Consider the following 20,884-nt stretch of genomic DNA (forward strand, 5'->3'; position numbering starts at 1 on the left):
TTATTTTACATGTGCAATTTCACATCAACAAAAGCATGTACTGTGTATGCTTCGTGGCAATGAAGGGCAGGTCACCAAAACATACCTTGTATCATTTTTGTACAGTTCCTGTAGTACAGACATGACATTGAATGGCAAAATCTAGCTGGGGGATGTAATTTATTCTTTTATTAAAAATTGGTCCCTTGTACCTGATCTCCAAGAAAGTTTAGTAAAATGAGTATATATTGTGATAGTTACCAAGATACATCAAATTCTATATAGAGAATGTCAGAAGCTCTACCCTCTGTGCCCCTAGGAAATAAAACTTTATCCATATACAGGTGATAATACAGCAGTAGCATTTTTGTGTGAAAGTTTTGTTTTATAATTCTAGTTACGTTTCTAGATAAGTTAGTATCTACCTAAACTAATCACACAGCCCCTTGAGCACCTTGAATGTCATTGACCAGACTACAACCATCACAAATGGAAGATAAAGAGGTGGCTCAGAAGAGCCCACAGTCTTTGAGATTCTCTTTTATTATTATATCTGTCACCGCATCAAACACGAATTTAACGTTTTGGGTATCAGTAGCACAGGTCATGTGAGAGTAGATTTCCTTATCTTCCTTTTTTAAATTCAGGTCCAGAAACTGGTTCTTGATGTAGTTCCCTGCATCTTCAAATGTGTTTGGTCCTTAGTGAGCAAAGAGATGAAAGCAGTAAATATTAATCACATCTTACAAATCATAGAGCTATAAAGAGCACCATCAAGTTATAGAAAGTGTTCCATGTGATGTATGGAATCTTAAGAACATCACCTCTTGATTCCAAAGTCAAGGTGTCAATGGTCAGATGTTAGAGATTTGTGCAGGACATACATTGCATTATACACACACACACATACATACATACACATATATGCTTTGTATTCTATAATTCCATATCAGCTCTGCTGGGATTTCTGAGAGTTGTATGTCAATTCATTTGGGTGCATATGTAACAACATTAAAGAAGAGGAGGTTGTGAATCTGGGGTGCAGGAAAATGATAGTCAGATATTGTATGGTCTAGAGGGAGGAAGGGGGAGAAATGATGCGATTATAATTTAAATTTTAAAAAATTTAAAAACTGACATCACAAGGTGAGTGACACAGATAACTGTCTCTCTCTCATACACATACAAATACTGCATCTTGTGTTCCTGTGGTTATGCATACGGTTTAATACAAGCTAAAAGAGAAACTGAGACTGTGGCAGACTTGTTTGTAGAAACAGGTAGTATTAAGGAAGGTCTTAAGAGAGAGCCGAGAAGAATAAAAGGATGAAGTAAAGCCAAAATGTGCAACGGATCATGGTCTGTAGTATCCCCAGCCCCAGTCCTTCTGGATGGAGGTGTGAAATAGATTGACATTTTGAAGATCTATTCAGATGGAAATGAGTGAAATTTTGTAGAGGCAGTGTACAAATCGAATAGAATGAGAGGTAAGGAAACTCATGGTCTTGGCTGCCAGAGGAGCTGAGCTGTGGCGTGGAATGTTACAGAGAGTGACTCTTGACACCATACATGAAGAAAGTTAAGCCTGAGAAACTCTAGTAGAATGGCACCCAGATCAGATGGAGAAGGGCAGTAGAAAACAGTAAAACTGGTAAATAACTCTCAATAGATTGGCCTCGCACCAGAATAGATGTGTTGAGGACATGGCAGAAAGGATCTGAAAGGACATGGGTAAATTTTTTGCTTTCATACTTTCTTGTTGCTCAAAGCAAAATTCTAGGATGAAAACAAAGTCTTCAAACTATAGAACAACTTTGCTGGGAAGGTGACTTAGGAGAATAGGTCTTGCCTAGCATGCACAGGCCATGAGCTCAACACCCAGTTCTACTAAAGAAATGAACAAATAAAGAAACAAATAAATTAAAACACAAAAAGATAAAATAAACAGAGTGAAAAGAAAAAACTTGGAAAGTAAATCCTGAGAGAAATACAAAACCACTGTAATCATTGTTAGTGAGAATGCAAAATGTTCATTCCAATCTCTGGGAAAGACGAGACACTGAGTCATCCCAGCAGCTTGAGATTCTGAAAAATGTGAAACTATAATGATATTTGAAATATCTGTAGTTTCTAAATTTTGGAAGGATAGGGAGGGCATATATAGGTGAGGCCTAAGTGATAGTAGGCCAACAGAACTATTTCATATGATGCTACACTAATTCTCTAGTTTGGATCTGAATGTCCTCCGAAGGCTCATTTGTTACAGGTTTGGTCCCTAACATGGTACCAGTTGATGGAGTAGAAACTCTTAAGGGGTGGGGCCTCATGGGAGGATTTTTTGGCTACTAAGCATGTGCCTTCAAAGGGGCCTGTGGGATGCCCATCTCCTTCTCTCTCGCTTCCTTCTTGAGAGGGAGCTAACAGGACCTGCCATGCCACACTTCATTGCCACAGACTTAAAAAAGTACCATAGCCAACTGAACATTGGTTGTGTGACTTCACGAACTATGAGATTTGATAACCTACTTTTCTCTTTGTCAGCTGATTTACCTCGGATATTTGTTTGCTTAACAGAAAACTAATTAACATGGCATGCATTTAGCAAAACACATAGAACTATCAGACACAGAGAGCAAACCCTAATTACACCGTGGATTTCAGTTAATTATGTGTCAACATCATTCCATCAATTACAGCAAGTACAGTGCATCAATATAAGATGTTAACTAATAGGGTACTATGGTAGGGGAAACTGAGAAGGTACGTAAAATCTCTGTGCTCTCAAAGGATTTATTTCCCTGTGAACAAAACCTTCTCTAAGAAGCTGTAGTAAATATGAATCCCTTAACGATGTCTTTATTTAACCTCGACCATAAAATACAGGTTCATAATTGGATTTATCACATGATAGATATATAGACATTATAAATGATGTCTGTGATTCTAGAATGACACACACTAAAAATTAACTAGTGACTGCCATGATCTTCGTACATAAAGGATAAATTTCGATTTATAGTTATGTTTAAATTATGACCATTTCCATATTAGATAATTTGATCAATATGAGTATATCTAAGTACTTAAAAATGAGTCTTTAAAGGCAAATTAACCCTTTCGTGTGACACTAATGACCTAGTAGTTACTAACTGGCACGATCAGCAGTCAAATATGGGGACCTCAGGAGGGCAGAGAAAGAGAAGTACAACTGTTTTCAAATTCATTCCTCCTGTTCATTGGCCACACTGTATATTCTGAAGAGCCACTGAGCTCCAATGTGACATTGCCTGCTCTAGTTAGGGTGGCAGTACAGTGATATTATTATATGGCAGGTGATATAGCTTGCAGTATCATTGGACATGTTTGCAGAGCAGCTACTCTCTCCTATCTAATATTTTCTAGTTTCTTCCATTTGGAGTTTGCTTTAAGATACGCAGTACAGCAAATTTCCTCTTTATCTGAGAGATTGTTTTCAGCTGAATCACAGTCATGTTAAGGAGAGTAATGAAAGAGATATCTTAGCCGGGCGGTGGTGGCGCACACCTTTAATCCCAGCACTCGGGAGGCAGAGGCAGGCGAATCTCTGTGAGTTCGAGACCAGCCTGGTGTACAAGAGCTAGTTCCAGGACAGGCTCCAAAACCACAGAGAAAACTGTCTCGAAAAACCAAAAAAAAAAAAAAAGAGAGAGAGAGAGAGATATCTTGATAGACAGGCCATTGTGGAATTAGGGAGAAACCTGATTGTAGTGAAATTCCCAGGAATCCATGAGGATGACCCCAGCAAAGACTCCTAACAATAGTGGAGAGGGTACTGGAACTGGCCTTCTCCTGTAATCAGATTGATGACCACCCTAACTGTCATCATAGAACCTTCATCCAGTAACTGATGGAAGGAGATGCAGTGATTCACAACCAAGCATGGGGTTGAGCTCCATAACTTATCAAAAAGACGGAGGAGGGATTATATGAGCAAGGGGGTTCAAGATCATGAAAGGGAAACAAACAGAGACAGCTGACCTGAGCTTATGGATCCTTATGGACTCTGGACTGACAGCTGGAGAGCCTTCTTAGAGCCTAACTAGGTCCTCTGCATGTGAGTGACAGTTGTGTGGCTTGGTCTGTTTGTGTGGCCCGTGGCAGTGGGACCAGGCTCTATCCCTGGTACCTGAGCTGGCCTTTTGGAATCTATTCCCTATGAAAGGATGTTTTGCTCAGTCTTCATTCAGGTGAGGAGCGGTTTGGTCCTGCTTCTACTTGATGTGCCAGGCTTTGTTGACTTCCCGTGGCAGACCTTACCCTTTCTGAGTAGTGGATCGGGGTTGGGTAGGAGGGAGGTGGGGAGGAGCAGAAGGCAGGGAGGGAGAGGGAATTGTGGTTGGTATGTAAATGAACAAAAAATTAAAATAAAATAAAAGGATTCAAATAGGAGGGCAGGGGAGATGGCTTAGCCAGTATACTGCCTAACATACAAGCAGGAGGGCAGGAGTTTGGACACCCAGAACCGACGTATAAACCAGGGTGTGGCAGTGGGCTTCTGCAACATCCAGCCCGGGGTGAGGGGGAAGATGGGGACAAGTGGATTCATGAAGGCCATTGGTTAGCAAGTTTATGTGCATAGATGAATTACAAGTTCTGCGAGGGATCATGTCTCAAAAAGAAATAAGGGATGAGGACTGGAGATATTGCTCAGAGTTTATATGCACTTACAGCTCTCTTAAAGGACCTGGATGTGGTTCACAGAACCCACATGGTAGCTCACTGTTCTCTGTAATTCCAGTTTCAGGGTATCCAGAGTCCTGTTCCATCCTCCAAGGGCACTATATAATGTGGTGCACATAAACTCATTACTGAGCTCGCACACACACATGGTGAAAATTAACCATTTTTAAAGTTGGAGGGCGACTGAAGACATAGGTAACAGTCTTGAGATTGCATGGACATGTACACAACTTGCATGCACACACACACACACACATACACTGTGGGGGGCACGACATGTGGGCCCATGAGTCTTATAGCAGCTCACTATCTAGAATGGAGGGAAGCAATATTACCAGTGTACTCTGGGAAGCAGATGCTGAGGTGCACCTTGGCCACTTTTTCCTGGAAGAGATCTTTCTTGTTGAGAAAGAGAACAATGGAGGTGGTGGCGAAGTACTTGTGATTGCAGATGCTGTTGAATAGGTGAAGACTTTCGTGCATTCTGTTCTGTGGCATAAAGAATGAGAGTGTGTAAGGTTATTATCTGCAGAGTTTGGGCATGGGCGTCACAAGCAAGGACCTAGGTACTATGCACATTAGTGAGGGGGACATTGGGTCGGAAAGGGCAGGGCTACAACGGGGCAGCACTGTTTGGTGTGCCGTAGCGTCTGTCCTCTTCCTCTGCTTCTTACATCGTACTTACCACCTCTTCATCTTCGACAAGCACCATGTCGTAGGCACTGAGTGCAGCACAGAATATAATGCACGTCACTCCTTCAAAGCAGTGAATCCATTTTTTTCTCTCTGATCTCTGCCCACCAACATCAAACATTCTTTAAAAAAAATAAAATGAAAAATGAATCCTCCAAGTTTTGTTGAATTGTTGACATTGGCTGCATATTTCGTTATACTTAAAATGTATTCTTTGATTTCTGTTGCATGATTTGATAAGGGACTACAGGAAAAGGAAATTTCACGAGTAGAAATGAGTAGAATAATTTCCACACTAACTTGAGCGATTGGAAATTTTAAAGCAGTTTAAAATATGAGTCTTAGAAGATTTTGATAAGAGTTTATACATATTTTCAAGAGTGAATAGACTAGAAAGACTAGAAGATTGGGTACATCATTCTGGTACTAGGATCCTCTTTGCTCTCTTCTTAGAATTCTTTTTTATTCAAACAATTAGCTTGTGTTCTGTGTTAACACTGATTTCAATCAGTTTATATGAAGATGAAAAGATATGATTGCTATTTTCAAAGATCTTGATGGCTGCAGAGACATACATGCAAGTGATCATAATATTATGTAATTAAATATTCAAATATTCAAAGAGCATGTCAGTACAGGGTGGGGTTTAAGTCAGTCTGCAGGATCACGAAAACCACTCCCAGGAGGGGTTTGAATGTGTGGACTGAGTTCTACATTGTTAAATTAGTAACGGTTTTCATGGATAGAGAGAACTGAGAAGTAGATAGCACTACTCTTTCTACCACTCTTTCCCTTTTCTGCAGGTACCGCGCATCTAAAACGAAATTTCCATTTCACCTCCATCTTTACATGTCTCTCAGGACAAGAGCAAAAGTCTCCTGGCTGACTGCCCCGTTGCTGCTGCTCCAGCATCCAGAGGTTCTCTCAAATTCACACATCATGAATGTCGCTTTACTGTTGAACGGATAGCACAAACTCACATTCTTGCTGCCAGCTTTTTCATGACTTCTCTTTGCCTTAGAATAAGAAACCAACTTGCAGTGACCCACAAGCTGTGGCAGCGGCTGCCATCCTTCCCAATCTTCCAGGTTTCTCCTGTGTCAATCTCCTCTCAACACAGCAAAATCACAGTGTTCTCTTAGTTCAGTTAATATCCTTCCATGTTTCTGATGGCTCAGGATTCTTTCAGGAGCTCTTTCACTTTCTTGGAACATGCAGGTTTTCTTTCCTTTTCACTTACTTCATTGTTTTTGAGACAGTCTCCTGTAGGTCAGGATGGCTATATACTGACTGTGTAGTTGAGAGATTATCTTTCTTTCCTTCCTTCCTTCCTTCTTTCCTTCCTTCCTTCCTTCCTTCCTTCCTTCCTTCCTTCCTTCCTTCCTTCCTTCCTTCCTTCCCTCCCTCCCTCCCTCCCTCCCTCCCTCCCTCCCTCCCTCCCTCCCTCCCTGCCTGCCTGCCTTCACTGTCCAGGTTGTATGATTACCATACTGAGCTTATTTTTTCTCCCTCTTATTACTGTTTCTCTCTCAAATTTCATGTTTTGTTACCAAGTCTCATCCACAGAGGAGGCTTTCTGAGACTCCTCTTAAGATCTCTCTCCTCATTTCCATTTAATTTATGTGACCCATTTTTACTTTATGGGATTCATGCCAAACAATAAAAAAATATAGTTCATCTGTTTGACATCTACCATGTTTAACAAAATAGGAGTCGTGCGAGGCAAGGGCTTTATGTGACTAATTGTTTCAGTTACACTACCTAGCATCATGCCTGGCACACAGTACACACATAATAAATATTGTGAAATAACTGAATAGAGACTTTGTTGGCAAATGAATGGACAACTTTTATGAAAAGCACATGTAAAAGTTTCTAGGTGTGGGGTTATGAAGCATGTCTTCAGAAAACAATCTAAGCTTTTAGAAGCAAGAAGAAAAAAATTGAGCTACATGAATTAATAACTACCAGTTTTTATTTATCCATTGTCACTTTAACCAATGCTTACTGGATGTTTCTTATATCAACATCAAAGACTTAGCCTCCAGGGCTTACAATCTGTTTTTGATAGAGTGTACCAGGTAGTGAAGGGCTGTACACAGGAGTACAGTGTGACAAGTAGGAAAGGGCTGTACACAGGAATACAGTGTGACAAGGCAGGAAGGACTGTACACAGAAATACAGTGTGACAAGGAGGGAAGGGCTGTACACAGGAATACAGTGTGACAAGGAGGGAAGGGCTGTACACAGGAATACAGTGTGACAAGGAGGGAAGGGCTGTACACAGAAATCCAATGTGACAATTAGGGAAGGACTGTGTACAGCAATACAGTGTGACAAGGAGGGAAGGACTGTGTACAGCAATACAGTATGACAAGGAGGGAAGGGCTGTACACAGGAATACAGTGTGACAAGTAGGGATGGACTGTACATAGGAATACAGTGTGACAAGTAAGGATGGAATGTACACAGGAATACAGTGTGACGAGTATGGATGGATTGTACACAGGAATACAGTGTGACAAGGAGGGAAGGGCTGTGTACAGTAATACAGTGTGACAAGGAGGGAAGGACTGTGTACAGGAATACAGTGTGATGAGTATGGATGGACTGTACACAGGAATACAGTGTGACAAGGAGGGAAGGGCTGTGTACAGTAATACAGTGTGACAAGGAGGGGAGGATTGTGTACAGGAATACAGTGTGACAAGGCGGGAAGGACTGTACACAGGAATACAATGTGACAAGGAGGGAAAGACTGTACACAGGAATACAGTGTGACAAGGAGGGAGGAACTGTACACAGGAATACAATGTGACAAGTAGGAAGGACTGTACTTTGGAGGTAGAAAAAGAATCAGCACAAATACAAGACCACACAGTTTACATACAAAGAGGTTGGCTAAAGGAAAAAAATACATTTTAACTTCTTATTTTCCCTTTAAAGCCAGTAGAGAATAAAGAAATGAAGTTAAATGTACCCACTGATAAGAGGGGAAACTCTGAAAGTCTAAAGTTTAACTACAGACTAGGAAACACAGGTCACAAGATAAGAACACCAATAACATAGCTATCATCTTTGTAGCAGAGAAAAGAAATTCCCCAAGTGTCCTAAACCAAGCACCAGATATTCTGTATTCTTGGACTCTTGGAGGAATCATTGACTTGGAGCCCTAGAAGGAGGAGCCTGTAAGAAATGTACAGCTATTTTTCTTATTTTTCAGATGCTCAAGTAACTAAGTAACTTGTTAAAGATTATTAATTATTTAATGTTTGCTGAGACCATATGTTTAGGCACTATGCTATTCCATATAATAACTAATTTGTGTGGTATTTTCCCCCTTATAAATAAACCTATTTACTATACCAAAGATCCCATGCTAGCTTCTAGAGTTAACAGTCACGTCCTCCCAGGGTCGGGGTGGGGGTGGAATAGTCTCTAGTTTTCTCTCTCCAGATCACACAGCAGTTTTTCAGGCTGATAAACAAATTAATGGGCAAAAATAAAATTTCTGCTGTGATATTTCCCTATATGTCAGTAGAGATAGTGCAGATCTTCTGGATTCCAGGCGTTTTACATATTCTCCACTTGTTTACTTATCGGCCTATTCTGGATTTTCAGATGATGTCAGAAGAATGTGATTCTGTGCCCTAACGAGGTGCATTAATGTGTGAGCTTTCCCATCTGGCTGTAGAAAGTTGATCACTAAGATGGCCTTCAGGGTGGGCTTTTCAAGTGCGATTGTCACTCGGAGTCACACCCACAGATTTGAGCAGATAAGTGTGTCTTCAGTTCTAGCTTCACAGGCTTCTCCTCTGTCAGTGACTGCTTACTGGAAAACTGACCACTGATCCCACACAATGGAGTCACATGAAGGGGTGACTTGGTTTGCGAGACGAGAACACTGGTTCCTTTTCACACTAGGTATGGCATGCTATGAGACTCAAGGACATGTTGCTAAATTCTGTCCACTAGCGGGGCTTGGGGTTGCTGGAACATTTAGTTTTGTCTCTTTTAATCAGCTTTTGGGCTCTACTCTCAATTGCTGCCTATTCTGAATCACACTTTCTTCTTTAACTCACGCCACATCTTCAATCAAATTGTTTAATCTTTAAATTCTGGGGGAAAAAAACCTTCTCTTTTAACTGTGGCTTTCAACAACTGCTCAAATCTATTGCAGGTGACCCAGCCTTTTGCCATAGAGATAATAATATGATTTCTCAAGAATTAGTTTCATTTTATTTTATGTCTGGCACAGGATCTACTACTGAGTAGAATGATAATAAGGATGGTAGAGATATGAAAGTCCTAAAGGGAACTTTATGGCGTGTGTAAATTCAACAGAATGGAGATGAAGGCACTTCACATACCCCTTGCATGCTTAATTCCTGTGTGTAATTTCCTTCACATTCATAAGCAAGCCCTACCATATCGAGTGGCTCTGCTCCAACTTGCATCAGGTGGGGTTCTGAGGTGATTATCAAAATGAAAGCATCTCTTTCCCCTCACCGACTAAGTCCTTCCTTTCTCTGAGGATCTGACAATTATGGTCAACTAGGAACTCACGGCAGGTATGAGAAGGAGTTTTTCTTTTCCTGTGACTATAAACAGTGGAGACGCATAGCAGCAGTGAGACTACCTTACCGCTGCACACATGCAGTATTTGAATTGTGTGCTCTCCCTGAGAAACAAATTAATAACTATCATTTTATTCACTCATGGTAATACCTTTCTGTGTCTGAAGGGAACATCATTATTTTGCCCACTAAAACTCAGCCTTTGAAGAGCTGAGTTAAGACTTAAAAAATATTAGTTTTTGACCAAACTCGCTGTTAGTAAGATGTGGAACTTAGGGAACCTGCCCTCAATGCTGTTTTCTGGGCACTAAACAGCTTCATGCGAACATGCTTACCAAGCTTAGCTTTCTTAGAAGAGAGGACAAGGCTTATGCAGTCTTTGTTCATGGTAACAAAGTGTTCTGAGAGTCCAACTTGGCATGAATGTTTATGATCTTCCCATTTACGACTCACGTGAGTCACAGCACTGCTTTCTGTACAGAATGACACAGAAGCCTGGGCCGGAGTGCTCTGCCTGTTTTCTCAGCCATCTGCTGTTATTGAACTGAAATGCTCATTAACAAACCAGATCAAGGTCCGCAGAGGTGTTTTTATGCTGAATCTCCGGACATCACATTAGCTTCATGAAAAGCTGGGTCTTGCTTCACTATTATTATAATGATTCATTTCTCACATATATTTAATTTTAGTTTCTTATAAAATGTAAATTGAGCTCTACTTTATAGAATTATAAATTAATGTAGCATCCATACATAAGCTGAAGACCAGCAAAGGGAAATTTTACTTATATATTTGACTATATATATATATACATACATACATATATATATGTGTGTATATTTATAAACAACCAAGACCAGTCTGGCCATTCTGTAAAGAAAATTAAAATGAGAAATACATCTATACCAGGGTGGTTTAGACTGATCAAATCAAACTGACAGTTTAATGAGAGGAATGGCCATGAATGGCTATCCTTAGTCCCCTGAATGGGAGCTTTAAGAATGTTGCATGGAACTTGCAGTGCTAATTGTGGATATTGGAGAGAGGGGTATTCGTTTAAAGTTTTAGGAGGGTCTTATAAATATTTTCGAATATCTGATGGTAAAATTAGCGTTCTTAAAGTTAAAAGAAAGATTTTAAATTATTGATTAGACTATAAATAAAAATTAACAAGCCAGGCTTTTAAGTGATAGCCAAATATTGATTATGTGTTAAATTGTCAATGATGTTAACATAGGGCAAGCCACCAGAGTTATATGACTGGGTTAAACAGCTGACCAAATAGTTGAGTTTTATGGTCCTATTTAATCAGTTGGAAGGCTACTGAATTGTATGGGTTTGTATTTGACTACAGGAAAGTACTTACGCCTCATAATATAATAGATTAGTATGAATAATTCGACTATTCCAATTACTGAAAATTCATAATGTAATTAAGGAGAACGAATTAATAGCCATACTTCTGCAGCTCATTTGTGATAGATGTCATGGTTCCTCCTACAGGCATGGGATCTCTGGAAAAGCAGCATTTCTAACCTTTTATACTCTCTGGTCACGTTAAAACGAGTGTTAATCTGAGCAGGACTTTATTCTGAGCTATTCTGTTAAATGGGTTTTGTAGAAGATGCTGCCTTAGTCAGGATTGTTTCAGTGTCTTAACTGTGAGTACCTATGATGACGTGAGTTCTGAGCATGTGCCGCCATTATACAGCCACAGTCAAATGATCTCAGAGACACCAAGGGCATGCAGGTACAGACGGATGTCTAAATCCCTTAATTATCTTTGACATTAAAATATAATAAAAGTATTTAGAAGTACAAGTGAACCAAATCTGAAAACTGACATAATTACCAATGCCATTTACCATGTGCATTGATATTGGATGAAAAAGCTATTTTTAATAAAATAAAGATAGAAAAATAATACAGCCATATAATTTATAATCATAGAACCATTAAAAGAAATTCTAGGCTGTGCATGTTGGAGCATACACACAACATGATCACTTAGGAAGGGGAGGCAAGAGGGTGACAAATTTGAGGCTAACCTAGGCTACATAATCACTAAATATGATGTGATGTATCAAGACCCTGTCTCAAAATCAAGGGAAACTGCCTAGAAAGCTGAAGCTCCTAGGTTTTATGCTTAGTCTGTAAAACAAGAAAATAATCAAAACCATGCCAGAACATATATTATTCTGGTAATATTAATCATGACCACATATACAACAAATAGGTAGCATGTGTGGATTAAAATTCCTTGACTTATAATAGAGAGTAACAAATCTAAAGCTGGATGCAGCTCCTGGCTAAACAAGCGGCCTCATAGCTAAGCCTGGTGACTCACACTCTTGGAAGTGAACAAAGCGAATAGAACTCAACTTTCATATTTTAAGAAAACTGTCATTTTTTTTCAAATCACACGTCTGTTCAAACATTCTTGAAAGCAGTTTTGCCAAATTTACACATTTTTTGGCTCTATGTTGAGACAGTTTCCAGGCTTTCTGGCTCCTCTGCCCAGTGATTTAAACTCTATAGTTTAATTGTGGAACATTAAGAGAGAAAATGGCTTTTCTACAATTGATAACTCATTTTAGATTTATTTCTCAATCACTTAATTCTGGGGACATTACTCCCCAAAAGAAATGCTTAGATTTGCTTCCTATTTTCCATTGCCTTAGCAACTTGAAACCCTGTAAACATCGTTGGTCAGATTGGCAGTTGGAACTTTGCTTTGATAAGAGCTCTGAAGATAAGTTGTTCTATCAGCCTGACAGTTGCTGCTCTGGTTTGATAAGAACTCAGGCCTGATTTCCATTAAGTTTGATAATGCAGAGGGATGACACAGTACTTTGGCACACAGAGCTTTTCATTTTGATATTCCTGTTTAAAATTCTCGAGTTCTCTATTTTAATATGTAAATTAACTCTTTAGTCTTAAATAGTCCTAGGATGATTTGTGCTATGCGAATACAAATCAATGCTAATGTAATATACTTTAACACCTGGCATATTGCCGAGGTGAACTTGGAAAGCGCATTACGTTTACGTTCCATTTTGAAATGCAGAACTTCATATGTAGTACGAAAGCCTAACCATTAGCACTCTTCTACTCAGTGTTTGAAAAAAGATGGCTAAACTTTGGGAATTTATTAAATAATTTTTATATCTCAATTGTTGTGAATAAACTTTAAAATTCTTCAAACATTTAAGCGAGATGTGATTTTTCTTTCCTATAAGAGAATATAAAAGAAGACCATCTTTATACAATAATTGCTTTACAATAAAAGAATACTTTTACATTCTAAAGTATGTAAGAGTCTCAGTGACAATGTGTAAGGATTCATGTTTTATAAACAGGAAGCTTCACAGTTTCATGACAACTTCAGCATTTCTTAGTAATGCTCAAGACTCTCTTTGGAGAGTCTTTGCCAACCTCCATCCCTCAATTCTTTATCAAATATAGAATCACCCAGCATATCACGTCACAAGTAACCGTTTTGTGTACATTGTACCTCATGCGATATATTTGCACATTCGGCTAAAGCCGACCCTTTGCTTCCTCTTGCAAACCACTGTTGCAAGCATTGGTGGCGGATTGTTACCACATGTAGCCCCAGACTTTTTAAGCTCGAGAGTGCATGTAGTAGAAATGGAAACAAAAGGGAAAATGGAAAACGAAGCGTTGGTAACAAGGAGAAAGAGGAAAATAGCCTGGTATGTTATTATGGGGAAGGGGAGGACTCGGGCATGGTGGCAACAACTGCTTATTTGCGTTCCCTCCCAACTTTGCATGTGTACTAGAACACTAGCAGCTTGAGACGGGCAGGGTGGAGGTATTTACTCCTGAGAAATCATCAGTAACTACAAATTAGCTCTTATTCCCCGTTTGTCATTCACCCTACTGCACTGGCAGAGTCTTTGCTCAACAGTGTGTCGGGACGCTGTTGCCCGTTACCATGGGACAGCTGTTGAGAGACAGTAAACAGACGGAAGGCCAGGGCTCTAAGGGGCAGGCGTCTTCTCATCTGGGATCTAGATGACAAAAAGGAGCAAAAACAATCTACAAAGAACATGCAAAAGTCTTAATGCCCGGAATGCTAAAACAGAGAACGAGCTTATTCATGAGTGGGCTGTTAAGAGGGTCATTGTGGAGTGGGGCATGACAGGACTAACTCTAGGGGGCGTGGCATTCATCACCAAAGTGCTCTGTGATTCAGATGTTCTGGGGCTGAGAGAATTCCGTCGGTTTATGTAAAACAGGTAACATCAAGATGCTTAACTCTGCAAATTCTTAACTTGATCCAACCTTTATCGTAGGTGTTCTAGCTAAGAGATCCACAAGGCGCGCTGCTGCTCTTTCCTGGAGAACAAAAAGGGTCACGTTGGGCCTGGCTAGCCTCAAAGCTGCATCAGTTCCAGTCTGTGCCACAGGGATTAGCAGAGAGGGAAGGCGGCAAGACAGAAACGGGACTGTGTATAAAAGTCCTGGCAAGGCAGAGGGAGACAGAGGGAGCAGCTTTGGACTTGGCTCCCAAAGGAAAATTCCAGAAACTGGGGCAAAGTTCATCTGACTCAACAAAACCGAGCAAGGGCTGAGGAGATACTCTCACCAAGTTTGCCCAGGCAGCGCTGGCTGCATTCTCAGCTGCCTTCCCTTTGCCCTGCTCTCATGTGAGGCCAGTTTATTAATTAATTCCAGAAAATTCACTAGTTGTAGGTCAGAAATTTAGTACAAATTTGGAAAATATTACTTTTATATCTCTTAAAAATATTCTAATAGCTTTTCTAATCAGCCACGCTATAATGACCAACCTAGACCCTTCAAAGCATTTCAAAACCGTCATCATCCTCAAACTGAGTTGAGGGTGCTGGATAAAGAGCATTAAGTTACTTTTTCCCTCATAATTGGCTATAAATAATTCATATAAACTGTTCTCCAGGTTTGTTTGTTTCTTTTTAATTCTTTAAATACATCTCCATTAATGCAGGCATGACTGATCTTGCTTAGTATGTAGTTTTAGCAATGTTTCATTACTAACATAACCTGGTATTACTAATAATCTATCTCACCCCCAAATCCACATAAAATAATGTTAAGCTTTGTATGAATATGACAAATATACCTCTCTGGGGTGTTCGTGAGAAAGCTGTTAAGGACCAAGAGACATTATCTGTATTATGATTTCCATTTCTTAATATAGTTCAAGAGTGATTTGATAGTAGAATTTCAGAGGATTACTTGAAAGGGAATTAAAGGTAATAAAATAGGGATTCATTTCCATACCCAAAGCAGGCTGATGGAATGTGCCTTGTGAGTTTTCTAAATAGCATCACATTCAAATAATTGTATTTTCATTATTTGCATCTTAAACTAAGGTTGATTTAAGGAATATGTCAAACAACTAGAGAAGTAAGAGGGTAAGCGAAATAGTACCCCTGGCACTTGTTCCTAAAAGGCTATTTAAATATATTTTCTTAAAAAAAAAACTCAAAGAAAAATGTCATTTTTAAGTATTAGAAACAGAATCTGGATAGCACCTGACTGAAAAACGCAGCCCAGAAGGAAGGAGAGGTTTAGAGTGTGCTGAAGGAGTGCAGGGAGGAAGGTGGTGATGTCAGGAAAGGAGGTCTATCCAGCTAACTCAAAGTCACTGCACTTGACTGTGGGCTACAGAGCCCTCCATGAAGAAATATTGAGCTGGAAGTCTGCTCCACCCACACGTAGAAGACGGGTTTGTTCATACCTGAAGTTCAAGTCTTTAAAGGAGAATTGAGTTTCAATGATACCAGTGGTTTTCACCCGGGAATGCAGAACATCTTGCTCATTTGGCACGTACCCAGGGGCTGTGATTCTGTCTAAGTCATTAAGGTAGCTAATGGAAACAAAATAAAACAGAATACATTCATATTTTTGACTTTACATTGGGATCCACTGCAATTCAGCCCAAGACTATTTTAAGAGTTTAAAGTATATGGGAAAACAAACTCCCTCTGTTGCTTTTTAAGCTGCTGATCAGGATGGTAAGAACTGGCAGCTGGGACACCACAGTTGTGGGCTGCAGATCACAACTAGCATCTGGAAAGCTCTTCTTGACGAACTTCTCAACACTACCTTAGTCTGTAAGACAAATTTACTATCCTGGAGGTAGATGAACGGAAGGCTATTTCTCCATGAGGGCTGTTTGAATGCATTTATACGTTTTAGCATGCCTTAGAATATTTGCAACCACAGCTACTACAAGTTCCTCAAAGTTCCTGTTGAGGGGATGATTCAATTTCAATTGTTTCCTTATTATGAATTGTTTGGGTATTTTTGCATGGATTACTTAGTTTCGAACACAGTCATTTCCATTAAGGGTCATGATGAAATCCATAAGGCTCAATGAAAGATCCCAGGTAGTTCATGAGGGTCCACACTAACCAAATCACAGTCCATCAGTGCATGGTGAAGTCCCTAACTCTTCCAGAATTCTTGTTCCTAACAGCGTGAACAATTTCCTTTTCTTTCCTTTTGCTTACTTGCTTTTGGTTTTTTTTTTATTACAATATCTAAAGCTCAGTAATGGAGAGGTGTAAACTTGATTAAACTTCATGCGCCAAGCCTGTTTAAGGATGAAAAGTGCTCTTAGCATTTTCAACCTTGCAAGAATAATCTACAGCCTTTGTCCCTGGCTCATTGGGGCATCCAGGAGTTCCTGTGTAGGTGCCGAGAAGTTTCATCGGGACGGGTGAGTGTGTGCTATCCTGGGGCGGACGGTCCCTGTAGAGAGCACAAACGCCCCCCCCCCCAGCTCCTGCTGCAAGGCTTTCTCTCCTACACACCCGCCCCCACCCCCACCCCCAAGCCTGCCTTGTCTGCAAGGTCCTTAGCTGTGGAACAGTTTCCTGCCCTTTCACTAAGGCTACCAGCCCAGACCAGTGAGTGCCTGACTAGAGGGCAGGCCTCAAGGTCCCCACCAGGGGAAGCAGGCCCCTGCTGCTGGGGTTGCAGTCTCTGCTTGTGATCTCCTGGACCTGCTCTCCCTGCCCCCTATTTCCCTTGGTCCCGGGCTCATTGGGGCCACCAGGAATCCCTGCATAGGTGCTGAGAAGTCCCATCTGGATGGGTGAGTGTGTGCTATCCTGGGGCGCACTGTCCCGGTAGAGAGCACAAACGCCCCCCCCCCCCCAGCTCCTGCTGCAAGGCTTTCTTTCCTACACACCCGCCCCCCACCCCCACCCCCAAGCCTGCCTTGTCTGCAAGGTCCTTAGCTGTGGAACAGTTTCCTGCCCTTTCACTAAGGCTACCAACCCAGAGCAGTGAGGGCCTGACTAGAGGGCAGGCCTCAAGGTCCCCGCCAGGGAAAGCGGGCCCCCGCTGCTGGGGCTGCAGTCTCTGCTGTGATCTCCTGGACCTGCTCTGCCTGCGCCCTACTTCCCTTTGTCCCTGGCTCATTGGGGCATCCAGGAGTTCCTGTGTAGGTGCCGAGTAGTTTCATCAGGACGGGTGAGTGTGTGCTATCCTGGGGCGGACGGTCCCGGTAGAGAGCACAAACGCCCCTCCCCCAGCTCCTGCTGCAGGGCTTTCTCTCCTACACACCCGCCCCCACCCCCACCCCCAAGCCTGCCTTGTCTGCAAGGTCCTTAGCTGTGGAACAGTTTCCTGCCCTTTCACTAAGGCTACCAGCCCAGACCAGTGAGTGCCTGACTAGAGGGCAGGCCTCAAGGTCCCCACCAGGGGAAGCAGGCCCCTGCTGCTGGGGTTGCAGTCTCTGCTTGTGATCTCCTGGACCTGCTCTCCCTGCCCCCTATTTCCCTTGGTCCCGGGCTCATTGGGGCCACCAGGAATCCCTGCATAGGTGCTGAGAAGTCCCATCTGGATGGGTGAGTGTGTGCTATCCTGGGGCGCACTGTCCCGGTAGAGAGCACAAACGCCCCCCCCCCCCAGCTCCTGCTGCAAGGCTTTCTTTCCTACACACCCGCCCCCCACCCCCACCCCCAAGCCTGCCTTGTCTGCAAGGTCCTTAGCTGTGGAACAGTTTCCTGCCCTTTCACTAAGGCTACCAGCCCAGAGCAGTGAGTGCCTGACTAGAGGGCAGGCCTCAAGGTCCCCGCCAGGGAAAGCGGGCCCCTGCTGCTGGGGCTGCAGTCTCTGCTGTGATCTCCTGGACCTGCTCTGCCTGCGCCCTACTTCCCTTTGTCCCTGGCTCATTGTGGCATCCAGGAGTTCCTGTGTAGGTGCCGAGAAGTTTCATCGGGACGGGTGAGTGTGTACTATCCTGGGGCGGACGGTCCCGGTAGAGAGCACAAACGCCCCTACACTAAGGCTGCCCAACCAGAGCAGTGAGTGCCTGCCTAGCGGGCAGGCCTCAGCAACCCCCGAAAGGGAGTGCAGGCACCTCCAGCTTGTACTGCAGTGTCGCCTGTGTTCTACTCGACCCCGCCCGACCCCTTGCATTCGGCCTTCTTTACGCGGGTCATTGGAATACCACGCATCCATGTTTTGGTGTTGAGGAGTTCATCTGGAAGGGAACGGTTCCTGCCCCTACACTGAGGAGATACACCTAGAGAGTTAGTCACAGCAAAGACTGGTCCAAGACATCAGGCCTCTCCTGGCTCCATTTGAAGGAAAAGATGGGCAGGCGCCAATGCAAGAATTCCCCCAACAACTTGAAAGGCAACGTGACATCACCAGGATCCAGGAATACCGAAATGAGAAGTGTACACCCTAATCCAGAAGAATTAGAAGAATTCGACTCAAAAGTGAATTTTATGAAAATAATAGAGGACCTTAAACAGGAGGTGAAAAACTGCCACAACCAATTAGAGATTACAAACAAAAAGGTAGAGGAAATGAATAAATCTCTCAAAGATACCCAAGAAAACCAAGAGAAACAAGAAAAAGTAATCAAACAGGTAAGGGAAACGGTTCAAGACTTGAAGAATGAAGTGGAAGTAATAAAGAAAACACAAACCGAGGGAAGGATGGAGATGGAAAATTTGAATAAACGAACAGGAACTACAGAGACAAGTACCACCAACAGATTACAAGAGATAGAAGAAAGAATCTCAGACACTGAAGATACCATAGAGAAAATAAACACTCTCATCAAAGAAAACAGCATAACCAACAAATTCTCATCACAAAACATTCAGGAAATCTGGGACACAATAAAAAGACCAAACCTAAGAATAATAGGGATAGAAGAAGGAGAAGAAGTACAGCTCAATGGTCCAGAAAATATATTTAATAAAATTATAGAAGAAAACTTTCCCAACCTTAAGAAAGATATTCCTTTGAAGGTCCAAGAAGCATACAGAACACCAAATCGACTGGATCAAAAAAAAACATCTCCTCGTCATATAATAATCAAAACACAAAACATACAGAATAAAGAAAGAATATTAAGAGCTGCAAAGGAAAAAGGTCAAGTTACCTATAAAGGTAAACCTATCAGACTTACACCTGATTTCTCTATGGAAACCATGAAAGCCAGAAGGTCCTGGATAGATATACTGCAGAAACTACGAGACCATGGATGCAAGCCCAGACTACTATACCCAGCCAAGCTTTCATTCACTATAAATGGAGAAAACAAAATTTTCCAGGATAAAAACAAATTTAAACAATACGTAGCCACAAATCCAGCCCTTCAGAAAGTAATTGAAGGAAAATCACAAACCAAGGAGTCCAACAATGCCCACAATAACTCAGACATCTAATGACCCTTCACCAGCACAACTTGAAGAAGGGAAACACACAAACTCTACTACCAAAAGAAGGAAAGAAAGAAAGAAAGGAAAAATGACCGGAGTTAACAACCACTGGTCATTAATATCACTTAATATCAATGGACTCAACTCACCTATAAAGAGGCACAGGCTAAGAGATTGGATACGAAAACAGGATCCAACATTCTGTTGCTTACAAGAAACACACCTCAACCACAAAGACAGACATCTACTCAAAGTAAAGGGCTGGGAAAAGGTTTATCAAGCAAATGGACCTAAGAAACAAGCAGGTGTGGCCATACTAATTTCTAAGAAAGTTGACTTCAAACTAAAATCAATCAAAAGAGATGGAGATGGACATTTTTTACTCATAACAGGAACAATTCACCAGGATGAAGTCTCAATCCTGAATATCTATGCCCCTAATATAAAAGCACCCACTTATGTAAAAGAAACGTTACTAAAACTCAAGGCAGTCATCAAACCACACACACTAATAGTAGGAGATTTCAACACTCCTCTCTCACCAATGGACAGGTCAATCAGACAGAAACCTAACAGAGAAATAAGAGGATTAAGGGAGGTAATGAATCAAATGGACTTAACAGACATCTATAGAACATTCCACTCAAATAAGAAAGAATATACCTTCTTCTCTGCAGCTCATGGAACCTTCTCGAAAATAGACCACATACTCGGTAACAAAGCAAACTTACACAGTTACAAAAAAATATCGGTAACCACCTGTGTCTTATCAGATCACCATGGATTAAAGTTAGAATTCAACAACAATGCTATCCCCAGAAAGCCTATGAACTCATGGAAATTGGACAGTCAACTACTGAACCACACCTGGATCAAGGAAGAAATAAAGAAAGAAATTAAAGTCTTTCTTGAATTCAATGAAAACGAAGACTCAACATACTCAAACCTATGGGACACTATGAAAGCAGTGCTAAGAGGAAAGTTCATAGCATTAAGTGCCCACATAAAGAAAACGGAGAAAGCACACATTGGAGACCTAATAGCCCACCTTAAAGCTTTAGAAAGAAAAGAAGCAGACTCACCTAGGAGAAGTAGAAGACTGGAAATAATCAAATTGAGGGCTGAAATCAACAAAATAGAAACACAGAAAACAATCCAAAGAATCAATGAAACAAAAAGCTGGTTCTTGGAGAAAATCAATAAGATTGATAAACCCCT

At 41.4% G+C, this 20,884-nt stretch overlaps 1 protein-coding gene across 1 annotated transcript in view; it reads right to left on the minus strand.

Annotated features, from left to right (window-relative positions):
• Positions 1 to 488: 488 nt before the first annotated feature.
• Gnat3 (G protein subunit alpha transducin 3) overlaps positions 489 to 20,884 on the minus strand; it is a 43,367-nt gene continuing 22,971 nt past the window's right edge. The window contains exons 5-8 of the mRNA XM_057758646.1: positions 15,715 to 15,843; positions 5,384 to 5,513; positions 5,034 to 5,187; positions 489 to 679 (exon numbers count right to left, since the gene is read on the minus strand). Coding sequence (XP_057614629.1) covers positions 489 to 679; positions 5,034 to 5,187; positions 5,384 to 5,513; positions 15,715 to 15,843 — 604 coding nt within the window. The remainder of the gene's footprint in view (positions 680 to 5,033; positions 5,188 to 5,383; positions 5,514 to 15,714; positions 15,844 to 20,884) is intronic.

The sequence above is a fragment of the Chionomys nivalis genome, chromosome 26 (assembly GCF_950005125.1).
Source record: "Chionomys nivalis chromosome 26, mChiNiv1.1, whole genome shotgun sequence".
Lineage (NCBI taxonomy): Eukaryota > Metazoa > Chordata > Mammalia > Rodentia > Cricetidae > Chionomys > Chionomys nivalis.